Below are 14,245 nucleotides of genomic sequence, written 5' to 3'. Positions count from 1 at the left end.
GTTAAGACAACCCTGGGGCTTTCCAGAAGGCCCCCGGCTGCCATGACACCTGCACGGCTCCCTGTGATCTCATCGCACGCAGGCCTTGCGGGACTCCCGAGCACAATTGACAATGGCATTAAAAGGGTTAATCGTGCCGATCAATCACACGGCTGATTGCAGCTATTGCCTGCAGGTGTCAGCTGTAATAAACAGCTGGCGTCCACACTGTATGAAGAGAGATAGCCGTGCGATCTCTCGTCATACATACCCCAATCGCAGGATGTAACTGTATGTCCTATAGTGAGAAGGGGTTAAAAAAAAACAAAAACATGTTACATTGTGGACTTATGTGAATTAAAAAAATATATAAATAAATAAAAAATCTAGTTTCTCCCCATCATTCTGCACTCAGTACCCCATAATGACAAAGTGATAACACAAGGTTAGAAATTAGTTTTTCATAAAAAATAAATAAAATAAAACAGACACTACATTTTGCATTGACATAAGTATTCACTCCCTGTACTCAGTCCTTAGTTGAAACAGCCTTGGCAGCGATTGCAGCCTCCAGTCTTCTTGGCTCTGATGCCACAAGGTTTGCACATCTGGATTTGGGGATTTTCTACCATTCTTCTCTGCCGATCCTCTCATGCTCTGTCAGGTTGGATGGGGGCCGTCTGTGGACAGACATTTTCAGGTCTCTCCAGAGATATTCGATTGAGTTCAAGTCAGGGCTCTGGCTGGGCCACTCAAGGACATTCAGAGTTGCCCGCAAGACTCTTCTGTGTTGTTGTGGCTGGGTGCTTTGGATCTGTGCCTCCACACAATCCTGTCTGAGCTCTACAGGCAGTCTTATCCTCCTAATGGCTTGGTTTTGGCTCCGATATGCCTTGTGAGCTCTTACATAGACAGGTGTGCGTCTTAAAATTATGTCCAATCAAGTGAATTTACAACAGATTACTCCAGACAATGTATACAAATATCATCAAGAGAAATGGTAGGCCCAGTACTCTGCCCAGTATATGGAAATATTCAGTTTTCCTTTCTGCAGATTCCAACTCTAATTTTCAGTTTTCCCTGAGCTGGTGGGTGGACACCTGCTGCTTTTTCAGTTTCAGCAGCTGTCAATAGCCGAGGTGTACTACATCCAAAGATGCCCCCCTATCCCACTTTTGGAATTTCCAATGCAAGCTGGGCTGGGACCCCTGGCCGTAGAGGTTGGACATGGTGTGAATGTAACCTAACAGATATAACCTGGGTATTTGGATCCCGCAGTCAGTCATACTCCCTTTCATTAGTCTTATTTAAATTTGGCAGATTAGAATTAAGGAGAGTACAGATGAATATGGTAAAAACATCATCTTAACTTTAATAAACGGGTGTGTAACAGTGATACCACGTGGATTTTTTTAGGTTTAATTTATTAGACAAAAAATAGGTATTTGTTTAACTTTCATAACTTTCCTACTTATTACTATATGAAATAAATCTGTATTCCAATATATCACTGTCTGTCAGTGAAGCTACATGTTGGGCCATGTGAGAGATTGTCAATTAGCATGCTGAGAGCGCCTACTTCCCCAGGATCAATCACAAACATCCTCAGCATTGCCGCCTCTGTTGTGCGGAAACATTTTGTTAAGAAAATGTTGAAGGACTCTTGGCCTCCACCAACCGAGGAGCCCTCCACTCCTCCACAGTCTCCACCAATCAGCAGGTGACAGGGACTTCAGATCTGAGATCAGGGAAACTTGGAGACCAAGTCAACAACCTGAACTCTTTGTCCTAGTAACATAGTTTGTACGGCCGAATGAAGACAATGTCCATCTAGTCCAGCCTGTTTATCCTTCTGTGTTGTTGATCCAGAAGAAGGCAAAAAACCCCAAGAGCAGAAGCCAATTAGCCCTTTTGGGGAAAAATATTCCTTTCCGACTCCCTAATGGCAATCAGACTGTTCCCTGGATCAACCCCTAATAGTTCCTACCTGCCTGTAAACCCAGATTACAATTAACATAGGATTTATAACCTATAATATCCTTCCGCTCCAGAAAGACATCAGTTCCTTCTTAAACTTCTCTATGGATTTTGCCATCACGACGTCCTCAGGCAGAGAGTTCCACAGTCTAACTGCTCTTACAGTAAAGAACCCCTTTCTGTGTTGACAATGAAACCTGCTTTCTTCTAGATGTAGCAGATATCCTCTTGTTACCGACGCAGTCCTAGGTATAAACAGATCGCGGGAGAGATCCATGTGTTGTCCCCTCATGTACTTATACATAGTTATTTGATCGCCTCTTAGCCTTCTTTTTTCCAGGGTAAATAATCCCAATTTGGATAGCCTCTGTGGGTATTCCAGTCCTCTCATTCCATGTATTAGTTTAGTTGCCCTTCTTTGAACCCCCTCCAATACCGTAACATCTTTCCTCAACTCATAAACAATTGTTATAAAGCCCAATTATTCTGCAGAAAGAGGTTACTGACATTAGGGAATATCGTTGTCGTCAAGGGATGTACTTAGTCTGCATCAGGGTTTAGGTAGGTAGTACATGTCAAAGTGACATCCACATGAATGCCAGCACACAAACCTTCGCTGCAGAGCATCACCAGCTGCCTACCTCGGCTTTGCCTCCTTCCCTAAAACCATCTCCTCTCAGTAAGCAATGGCTGTAAATATGATGCACATACGACATGACTCGTCAAGTCCAGGCCACCTTCTTCCGATGCGCCATAGTCCAGTGCCATGGGTACAGTCCAATTTGTTGGGAGGTGGGCAGGTCCAATAGACAAAAAGTCAGTTTCATAATTCTGCCCAAAACAAAAACTGCCTGTTGCCAAGAGCAATCAATCACAGTCCAGCTTTCATTCCTCAGCGCTCTTGAAAAATGGCTACTACGGGCAAAGTTTTTCTTCTATACATGTCGGTTTTCATAGGAGGCCATACATAAAAAATATTACAAAGTTATTGAGGAACGTTGAGGAAGTGACAGAAGGCAGCACCGGCCCAGCTACTAGAATCTGCTTCACATCGGAAATCCCTCTCATTGTAGGGTAAGAGCACCCCCAATATTTTACTTACTCTGCTATTTCCATGTAACCACAAGAAGCCGCGACGTGTAACGGTGTCCATCCTTCGTTGTCCGCCTGGTTTACATTGGCACTGTGGTTTACTAGGAATTCCACCACTTCTAGGTTTTCATCTATACAAGCCTAGGAAAGAAGAACATAGTGTCAAACACAAGGGTAGGAAATAACAAATAGGTGATTAAAAAGATGAATGAGTACTTAAAAGGACTTGTCCGAGTTCTAGATTATAGGTAGAACCCCTTCTGCATGAAGTGGGACACACATCTATCACATTTTCATGGCATATCTTGGGGAGTCTCAGATGGGAATTGACCTCTAATGTACATTTTCCATGTTTTCTTCTGTCTGCTTGTTAATCACATCACAATAGAAGTTTTATCTGTTGGTGGAGAGGTTTGCAGACCAGCAATGCATCTGCCATTATACACCCTCAACGGACTTCCCAGACCCCTGAACAGTCAATCTGCCTATTCAGGCCTTGCTTACACTCCTGCCGTTTCCGTTATTCCGCACAGCAAATAACCAAAGTGCGAGATACGGCACGTCATTGACAGGAACAGCCCCTGAAGGACCAGCCGGCTGCACACAACCGGGTTTGAATTGAGGAAACCGCGCTAGTCTCCAAACACATATGATCTGTGGTGCTCTGCACCAATTCAAACCAAGGACAGTTACTGATTCTCGATCCGCGGAGAAATATAAATATATATATATATATATATATATATATATATATATATATATATATATATATATATATAAAATCCATTTCCGTGCGGGCTCTACAAGGATGACTTCAATTGAAGTCAATGGAAGCCGTCCAACCTGCAGCCCTTCCGCAATTGACATTGCAGAAAGGTTGCGGGACCAGTGTCTATTGCCTAGCGACAGTTTAGAAAAATGCGTACTGCGCATGTCCGACAGCTTGCCGGATGGAGCATCCGCAACACAGAAGGCTGCCTACACACAAAATGACAGAATCCGACCCGTTTGTGTGCAGGCGGCCTAAAGGGGTCTGGTGGGTTTCCATCATGTAACCCAAAGTTTTCTTGGATAACATAGTGCTGAATGCTGGGCTATTTTGTGCCCTAACAGGGGACGGAGCCTCCAAATCAGAGGTGAACAAAGAGTTAAGTAGGCATGCAAGAGGAAGTTCCATGGAAACAAATAGTATCCACTAATGGAAAAGAAAAAAGGAAGGTTTCCAAGCAGATGTGTGAAGAACAGATGGACACGCTGAGCTCCCCTGCCCATAACTTGGTTCCCGCGGTACGGTAATGGCTCATAACTAAGCATTCCACCCATTTACCCCCAATGTCTTACAAACTTACATTGGTTACATCTGGATGGTTATCGATATGATAGCAGGACCAGACCGCACACAAGCTGCCTGTACGAAGGGACTGGGGACCACCGGCAGTCATTCCACTTGTCAATACGATACATTGAAGCAAGAAAATGTAGCCACTTTTTCCCGAGGTGACGGACTCTGATAATGCAGGTTTCTTTTACATAAAGGGCTCATGTCCTCTGGGGTTTACCATATATTATCCGTGATTTATGCGCACCGGCGTGTAGACGCCGCATATCCATACGCATGAGAAATAGATCCCAGCATGCTCTACACCTCTGTATACCGCGCAGCTTGAGCCCTATACCCTTGTATATGCTGTTCATAGTTCTACACTGCGGATGGGCAGCCATTCATATGCATTCCCACTATGAAACAAAGGGGAAATAAGCCAAAGCACTGCGTATGTGGACCTAAGCCTCTGTTCACATCTGTCACACAGACGATAAGATCCGCTTCCATCAGTTTGGCATCCATCTGCACAAATCCATTTTTAGTATAAAACACACAGAAGAAAACCGTCCGCGTTAAACCGAACCAACAGCCGATACAGACTGGCTTCATCGCTGTTCGTTTTTGTTTAAAAAAAGAAAACCAAGACTCCTTTTCCATCAGTTTTCAGTTTTTTTTCGGGTGGAAACAATTGCGCTGCAGGCTACATTAAAAGTTTCCTATTCTGAAAAGTGGGAAGAAAATGAAGCCTGACTGAGCAGACACAAGCCGAGAGAGGCCTAAAACCAATGGGAAATTAACAGGAAACATTTTTTCCTATTTTTTGTCCCCATGGCAGAACAGAAATCCCAAGCGCAAGTGTGAACAGAACCGTAAACCTAAAGCCACCAGACTCCAGGCTGATCAGAACGCTGGACAGCGGGGAGAGGCTTACAGCTGGATGATATGGAGTCCAGAACACAGCGCCACCATCATATATAAGTGCAAGCTACAAGGAACCAAGAACCATCTAGCTGAAAGCAGGTGGTTACAACAGAACTACGGCCATCACCCGGTCCCAACAGGTGGGGCACTGCACCGTGCCAGGAGTCAGTGGGCAACAATTCTATTCGGCCCGCATCAAGGATGCGCTATAAAAGACAGCCCACTTTAGAACACCTTCATTCCGGGGTCTTCACACATTCCTGTAGCTTCAATGGATATAGAGGTCACGGACTTAGCAAAAAGGAGTATCAGTGTATCTTGACACCACCGGAATTGGTGGTGGAGTCAAGATACAGGCAGTTTGACAGGGCGTTCACGCCCCCGGTTCCTGATTGGCTCTCCGACTGGTTCCCCTGTCCTCGGCCTCACAGGTCCTCACTGGAGCGTAGAAGAAGCTCAGTGGTCTCCGGCTGTCTCTCCCGTGGCGGCTGGCTGGCAGCAGCGAAGTAGATCAGCAGTCTCTGGCTGTCTGGCACCTCGTCCCAGCAGCAGCATGGCAGCAGCACTCAATAACCAGAGGGTTCTGCTTCTGTCTCCCCTGTTCTCGGCCATTCACCAGCAGTCAATAAGCTCAGGACTATCCGGCTGTATTCCTCGGCGGGGGGTTGCCAGCATCACTGAGCAAGATGAGTGTTCCCCAGTTGTTTGCCCCGTCCTCGGCCATATGGTAGGCGTCCCAGCAGCGTGCAAGAAGCAGAGGGTGCTGCGCTTGTCTCTCTCTCCCTCCCTCCGGCTCACACGTGCATACCTCTGCGGTTAGGCGAGTTGTGAGCGCTGGTGGTCGTGCAGGAGCGGTGGGGGACCAAAGTGTCATGAGCCCACCACTTTGTGCCCCTGCAGGAGCGGTCAGGTGTGCCGAGCGGCAGGACCGGCTGTGCTAGCACCGGAACTGTTTGACACATACGAGTGGATGGCCGTACAGGACCGCTGAGCAACGCAGATGCCCGGGGGACCAAACTGTGGTATTACTGTCTCTTGACGACATGGAGGTAGCTTTCCTCCTTCCAGGACCTTCAGCTCTTGAGCCAATTGGGAGCTAGGAGTGTAACAGGGGCGTTCCTCCTGTCAACCCCCTAGTTTCCAGTGGCGTCAAGATACACTAATACCGCAAAAGGGTATGCTAGATATGTCTGCGGGTCAACCAGGTGCCAGACCTGTGGTGGTAGAGGCGAGGCTAGAAGTATAGAATGTAGATTCATGCAATGTCTAAGCCTTTCTCTGCCATTGTGGGTTTTTTTTGTACATTTTGCAACTCTGGTAGCCAAGACAATGTTCACACTTTTGACATGTACAAACAAAACAAAGAGTTACAAAATAAAAAAAACAACCATACTACCCCCTTCTGCACCCATACATATATTTTCTTAGAGCAGGCATCTGGCGCATTGTCCAAGTGTCACTCAGCAATATACTTAACCACATGAAAACAGTCCTACATCACTTTGTGGACGAAGGGAGCACGGTGCGATGCTGCTGCGGGTCCCAATTAAAACCATGTGCGCTGCGATGTGAGAGCACACAGCAAGCTAGCATTGTGGTACCATGCGGGAAAACATATGTTAGAAGTACCTTTACTTGGTACAACTGTCACTATACAAATAGCAGGAGTGATGGTCATTTCAGCGATCCCTCCAGCCCGCCTCCGAACGCAGCAAGCAATGAGCGGCTCCTGCTTACACGGCCGACAGCCACTCGGTTTTTGCTTTTGCTAAAAACCAACAGACTGCCAAGTGATCAGTTTGTGGCTCAGCGCCCGCCAGCGTGTGCACCCCGTGTAAAAATACCCAAAGGCACTATGTTTTACCCGGGACTCTGGGCACCATCCCCTCTTGGTCATTGGGACAGTCTACTAACACTATACAGCTCAGTATAACTACACACATTTATACTTGCAGGCACACGGCTCGTTGACACCCAACTAGTAGCAATCATATATTATACCTATACACTGGTGTTGAGCCATAATGTGTTCTCCACGTGGAGGAGAGTAGTGAAAGTGTTCAGACATCAGGCCAACACTGGGAACGCGCCAGAGCTCCCTCTGTTCATGAAACACATGGGTTGCTCTGCTTCTTGCATCTGGCATGGATCCTACTAGACTTAATCCCCTACTGGGAAACGACGTGGATGGAGATCAGAGCCAATGTCTGCCTCATTCAAGAAGTCTCTGCTAGAGACACAAGTGGAGCGCTGCTGATGTCATTACCCATCGCAGAGCCGTGTCCAGAGGCAGAGAATCCCGTCCGACTAATGGGAGGACGACCAACGTTTTACTAAAAAGCAGAGGTGCATTTACTGCCCTGATCCCTTCCCCAGTGCCGATTACACCACCAACAGTCTCTCCGCAGGCCGGCAGAACTGCTTCCAGCACCCGTACAACATTCCCTACAAGCTCCGCAGTCATTGTGTAGTGCAGCTTGGATCGGAGCAGGTAACGGCCCTAATGAGACACAGGCAGACATCCATATACACATGTATACATTATAAAAGATATAGCCACAAGATAAAAGTCACTTCAGTGTCCCCAAGGACCCGACATCTTCATGTTTTCCATTCTTAAGATTTTGCCCCTACTTTCCAAGAACCATAACATTATTTCTCATTACACAGCACGCTCCCCCTGTGAGGTCATCAGCCCTCCGCTATGTCCAAGCTTTCCATGGCCTGTGATCACTATTGTGAGCGATAATGCACTGCAGTACAGAAGTACTGCAATGCATTATCATAGAGATCAGAGCTTTTCTGGGCCAAGTTCCCTACAGAGATATAAAATGTGTGAAAGTACATAAAAATAGTGCTTTTAAAAAATAAAAAGGAGGCAAAATGCTTATTTCATTCATTCAAACATTTGTTGTGTCCTTCTAGCCATAATAGGCCATGTCATTAAGGGGTTAAGGCCGCCTGCAGACGAGCGGGTCGGATCCGGCAGCGAGAAATCTCGCCGCGCGATCCGACCCCAGAGCCTGCAGGGGCGAGCGCGTACTCACCCGCGCCTGGCGGCCCCGGCTCTTTGATGTGCCGGCTGCCGCGCAGCCGGCGCATGCGCAGACCGGAGCCAGCGGCCAGGTGAGTGCGTGCTCCGCACAAAATTAGAACATGCCGCGGTTTGTTTGCCGCGCGAGATTTCGCGCGGCCAAACCGCGGCCGTCTGCATAGGAGTGCGTATTGTAATGCACTCCTATGCAGACTTTCAGCGGCGGAAATCCCGCGGGAAATCCCGCGGCGGGATTTCCGCTCGTCTGCAGGCGGCCTAATAGTCATAATTCCTGCCAGCAATACCAAAACTGCTTCCACCGCTCACCGTAGCGACAGCGGCCCTGGGAATCAGCTGATCGGTGAAGAATATCCCTTTAATGTGCCGATAGTGCTGAAGGAGACGTGAGCCCTGACTAAATAGGATAGATCTAGAAGATACAGTATGACAGAGGTCAGGAACACTGCTTGCTTGATCAGTCTTGAGGGTACTTTGAGGTCATTTAACTTAGGGCCCATAGACATGGCAGTATTTGGTAAGAAGTTTGCATCACTATTTGAAAGCCAAAAATCAGGGATGGAAACAAAGAAAGTCTGATGGAAAGACTGGCATCTCTCCCCCCTATTTTGGACCCACTACTGGTTTTGCCTTAAAATACTGACCTCTTAATGGGGACTTAAGTATTTGGTTTAAAAATTCTGCACTGCAGAACCTTAGTTACAATAAAACTGTGGTTGCCTGAAGATACCAATTGGGGATGCAATATAGATTTGTACAGCTCCCATTGAAGTCAAATATCTCTGTATGCAATAAGCTCCCCCTAGTGGTGGCTACCAGCAAGCAGAGTTACATAATTTAAAAGGGTATTAACCATGGCATCGCAGTAGACAACGATTATCGCTCAAAAGACATCTTTTGAGCGATAATCCTTGTGTGCATTTACACGGCAAGATGACCGCTCAAAATTCGCTCAAACGGCAGTCTGAGTGACAGTTGTGAGAGTTCACTTTGCATAAGTGTGTAAATGAAGGCTCACACTGTATACAGAAGACACGCTGGCCCGCTTGTATTCTGTATACAGCTGTTGTCTTCTCGAAGCGCTTAGCTCGTATACAGCCGAGTGCTCTGAGCGGGGTATACAGAACACAGCTGGAGTGCTGTCTTCTGCATACTTCTGCAGTGTTCATGGAGCGCTCAGCTGTATACAGCTGAGCGCTCCAAGCGAGGTATGCAGAAGCCAGCTGGAGTGCTGTCTTAATACTCCAGCTGTGTTCTGCGAGCAGGATACCAGCTGAAACAATAGTATCAGTGGTATCCCAGTAAGAACTCAGCGCGCAGCACTGATAAGGCTCATCGTTCTCTTTCAGCTAAACGACTCGTTAACGAAAACTGCAAGATGTCAGTGCAGTTAGACCCAGCGGTTATCGCTGAAACGACAGCTTTGAGAGAGAATCGTTGGGTCTAAAATGGGTCCTTTCTGTACGGAAATTTCAAGCAGAAAACCTAAAGCATTTGTGTCCCCTGTGAACAACCCCAAGACAGACATAGTATATATAATGGTTTGTACAACTACTTGGATATCACACCTATAGAGCTGAGGAGCAGCAGGGATTACAGCATCAGCAGGGTAGTAATAAGCAATGGCAGCACTTAGTGCCCGAGAACACACCCCTTTTATACCAACGACGTGGGCTCCAAGCGTGGAGAGATCCACATGCGTCACCCTCTGGCCTTGGCTGGTATTACTAAGCAACAGACCAAACCCTTCAAAAAGGAGGGGGGCAAAAAGTCATTTTAAAAAACCTATTTACTAGACCGCATGTATGGCGCTGGGGCACCAGTGTAAGCAAGGACCATTCCCCTTTAACAGTAAGTGGGTTATTTCGGTAACTGCCTGATCTATTGTTGGCCAGCAGATCGGGCTTCCTGTCTTCAGCCTGGAGAAGATCAGCGCTAATGTCCCAGATAAACTCGCCAGAAGTGCCAGGCTACAAGTGACAACAGATTCTGCTGCAAGGTGCTGCGCGGGCAGAGGGGGCCAAAAACCTAGATACACATTTACATAATACAGTGCAGTACAAGTAATTGCTTAATAATTAGATTTTACAATCAGGAGACCTTCAGTAAAGTTTTGGAGGGCAACAGTAAGTTTACACTCCTTTTGGCAAAATGGGGGCTGCTCACCTTAATAGTTGCCAGCCTTCACTATGGCACAGCACATATGGCTTCACATGTGATACAGCTTATGGCCCCATATACAATGCAAGAATGTAACACGCCCTTAGGCCGCCAGCACACATATGGATTTGCATTACAGAATCCATGGTCCACGTCCCCACCGCGGATCCACACCAAAGCCGTTCGTTACATGCTATGGAAAAGCGGGCACAGGGTCACACCCCGCTGAGGGCTCCAGCATGCAGAATCCGACCCGTTCGTGTGCAGCCAGCCTTACCCTGTACGCCAATACATAGATGCCCTGCAGGTATCCACTGGGACACCATAGGCCCTCTGCATACACTTCTTTGGGCTAGTAGTCTGACAGTGTAATCTTTGGATTCTGCCGTGTACGTACCCTGTGCGGATTTTTCTACATAGATTTTACCTCTAAAAACTGACAAATCCTTCAATAAAATACATTAAAAAAAATAAATAAAAAAGTGACGAACAAATCCCGTTAAACAAGTGCAGGATCAATATTTTGCTTCAAACGTTAAATAAAACCAATATTTATAGAACAATGAGAGTGTTGCAGTAATTCCTGTGTACAGTTGGAGGTTCTACCATAGAACACACAGGAGGGAGGTAAGAACACACAGTATCGCTGCTTCTACCCAACATAACTGTGCAGTTGGTCCATTACAAACTGAAAAGCTAGAGGAATGGCACCATATCGCCCAAATCTTATGACATTTTTCAGGACACATTCTATTTTAACCCCTTAATGCCCTAAGACATACATTTCCATCATCAAGGTTTGGGGTTTATATGGGATAGGGTTATTGTACTGAGTCACCCCAGGGAGTTAAGGGGTGGTGACAAGGTAGCAGCTGTCAAAGAATTTAGTAACGCCCCCCAGCTTCTGATTGCCTGGAGGGGGCGGGGGTGTTACTAAATTCAGACCAGGCTGGAGGACAGCAGCAAGGCAGGGAGCAACCGCATAGGCGGAGGCGCCAGAGGACACAGGTGAGGCTGGGAGGGCGGGCCTCTTCAATACTCCAAGTGGCGTCCTGACACGAGAGGATGACTGCGAACAGCAGACCCCATGAGTGAGTGACTGGGGCAATTGGTGGTGGGTACGGAGCCGACAGTCCGCACAGAGTACTGAGGGAGCATAGGCACAGCTGCAGCGTCTGTACTGTTTTTGCGCCTGTCCTGGAGGGTTAAGGGTTAGTTTTCCTATTAGGTTTACATTTATTGCTGTAAAGGCTTCTGCATTTACAGCTAATAATGTAAGGCTAACAGCAGAACTAACCCCTAACCCTCCAGGGCAGGCAAAAAAGCAATACAGAGGCTGCAGATAGGATCTTCAGGAATTCAGCCAATCAGGAGCTAGGGGTGTGACAGGGGCGTTCCTGCAGCCCTGTCAGACCCCCAGTTTCCGGTGGTGACAGGATACAATACCACCTATGATAGGGATTGGTGGTGGTAGGGGGCGATCATGCTTCATACAATGCGGGATGGATACAATAATACCTAGGATAGGGATTGGTGGTGGTAGGGGGCGATCATGCTTCATACAATGCGGGATGCTGGCTGTTTCTTACAGCTGACACCCACCCACGGCAGCTTCGAGCAGCACTGCCGCTGCTCAAAGATATTAACCCTTTAAATGCCCTGAAGCTCAGAGGTCCCCAAGATCGAAGCCCCAGTGCTGCCATTGCTGCGTGGCTTGAATACTATTGGATTACATTGTACTGGAGTAGAGATCAAACCAATGACAAGTTCTCATCCCTGTGGAGACTAAAATCTATCTAAAAAAAAAAAAATTTTTTCTTGTTGTGCTGCTTTTAGGCTGGGTTCACATAAGGCTGATTTGCCACGGAAATTCCGTCCGGAGTGTCGCTGCAGCAAATCCGCCTGCGGCCGCTAAACCCAGCTTTAGCCAGCCATGTGGATGAGATTTGTCAAACATCTCATCCACACAGGGCAGCAAAGCTGGCGCGGATTCCCTAGCTGCAGCATGTCAAATTTTTTTCCCGTTGCGGAAGTGCTGCTCTCTATAGCAAAGTAAAACAGGTTTTGAAGCAGCGCTTTCCCAGCAAAAATGTCGCGGTTTTTCGCTACGGCCAAACCGAGAGATTTACGGTGGGATTCCACCCTGTGAGAACCCAGCCTTAGGCCTCCTTCCCACGAACGGATTTCCGCCGCGTAATTCGCGGTGAAAATCCGCTGCGTTGCCTGCAGCTATTAGGTTCTATTGAACCTAATAGCACAATGCTCACAGTGCGGAATTCCACCGCGGAATTTCGCACCGTGAAATCTCCCGTCCTCACCCGCGGCAGGCTCTATTTGCCGCGGGTGTATGCGCTGACGGCTTCCATTGCAGTCAATGGAAGTCGTCCGTTCACGCTATCTCCCGCTGTAACACAGCGGAAGATAGCGTGAAACCGCTTTCCCGCCTACCGCCGCCATGTCATGCGACGCGGCGGCGGTGGGTGGGGAAGCGTCATGCGGGAGCGAAGACACCGGATCCGCTGGTAAGTATGAGGTCTCTGGGGGGCGCCGTGACGGGCTTCGCTGCGGAATATTACGCGGCGGAGCCCGTCACACTCGTGTGCAGCCGGCCTTAAAATGTTAAATTATTAATACAACACACATACACCACCACAAGAACAAACTCCGGTATGTAAATTGGGTATTGTGGTAGGTACTGACCCATTGTATAAAGTTATGTAATTTTTGCAGCATTGTGTACATTTTTTTTGTACATTAAACGGTACATTACATAGATCCACTGAAAAATAAAACTTGTCCCGCAAAGAAACAAGCCCAAAGACGGCTACGCTGATGGATAAATTAAAGAGCAATTTTTGGCCAGCCTGAGCCATTTGTACCAAAGATTCCCACCAGAAATGATCAAAATCTTGTCCTTGAAGAATTTTATTGTACATAACTAAAAAACACAAATCTAGTTTGTTGGAGTCATCACCGAGGTCTTAAACGCCCTATAGACCTTGAGTTAGATGAACTCTACCAATTCCTCAGGAAAGAGATTACAGTTTTGGACGAACAGAGCTTGTTCTACTTCAAATAGTTGTAGCTCTTGTTCCATCAGTGCTACCAACATGGCACCTGCAAAACCCAAGTTACAGCTGTTTGAAGTAGGGTGGGGAAAACTGCATTTACAGCTATCATTGTAGTCTGTGTGCAGAGTGGGGGGACAGGGTTGACCAGCAGCAGAGAGAATTCTCATTCTCATGTCTCTTCTGCTTTCCCAGGGAAGGCCTCTATGGATGGTCTTCATGTTATCATGCCCCTTATCAGAGAATATATTTGCTCTCTGATGGTCATACATGGTGTCTTTTTTTAAAAATTCCAGATAAGGAGTGGGAGGCTCATATAAACCACTCCTCTATGCTGTTTAACCCCACAGCTGACCACACCATCTGTTTCTACAGAAATTTTACAGAATGCTTTAAATATTACAAAAAATAAAAATAACTACACATAATTGGTGTTACCACATCGGCAACAACCCATACTATGCCAGAATTTACCATACTGGATAAATGTAAGATTTTAAACAAAATACCCCAACATGCTACAATAGCAGTTTTCAGCTCATCTCAGGTGACCAAAACAGGAATCAAAAGTAATCAAAACATGTTATATACCATATTTTTCGGATTACAAGTCGCACCGCCAAGTTTAGACAACAGAATACAGGAAAAATATATATCATGCTAATTTAAACG

General features: G+C 46.8%; 1 protein-coding gene across 4 annotated transcripts in view; it reads right to left on the bottom strand.

The window, feature by feature from the left end:
- PPP1R12C (protein phosphatase 1 regulatory subunit 12C) overlaps nucleotides 1–14,245 on the bottom strand; it is a 90,265-nt gene that overhangs the window by 59,770 nt on the left and 16,250 nt on the right. For all 4 annotated transcript variants that reach the window (XM_066607757.1, XM_066607758.1, XM_066607759.1 and 1 more), the window contains exon 2: nucleotides 3,059–3,189. In XM_066607757.1, the coding sequence (XP_066463854.1) occupies nucleotides 3,059–3,189 (131 nt within the window). The remainder of the gene's footprint in view (nucleotides 1–3,058; nucleotides 3,190–14,245) is intronic.

This window comes from Eleutherodactylus coqui, chromosome 6, assembly GCF_035609145.1.
Source record: "Eleutherodactylus coqui strain aEleCoq1 chromosome 6, aEleCoq1.hap1, whole genome shotgun sequence".
Taxonomy (NCBI): Eukaryota; Metazoa; Chordata; class Amphibia; order Anura; family Eleutherodactylidae; genus Eleutherodactylus; species Eleutherodactylus coqui.
This window is presented reverse-complemented; position numbering and strand designations above follow the sequence as displayed.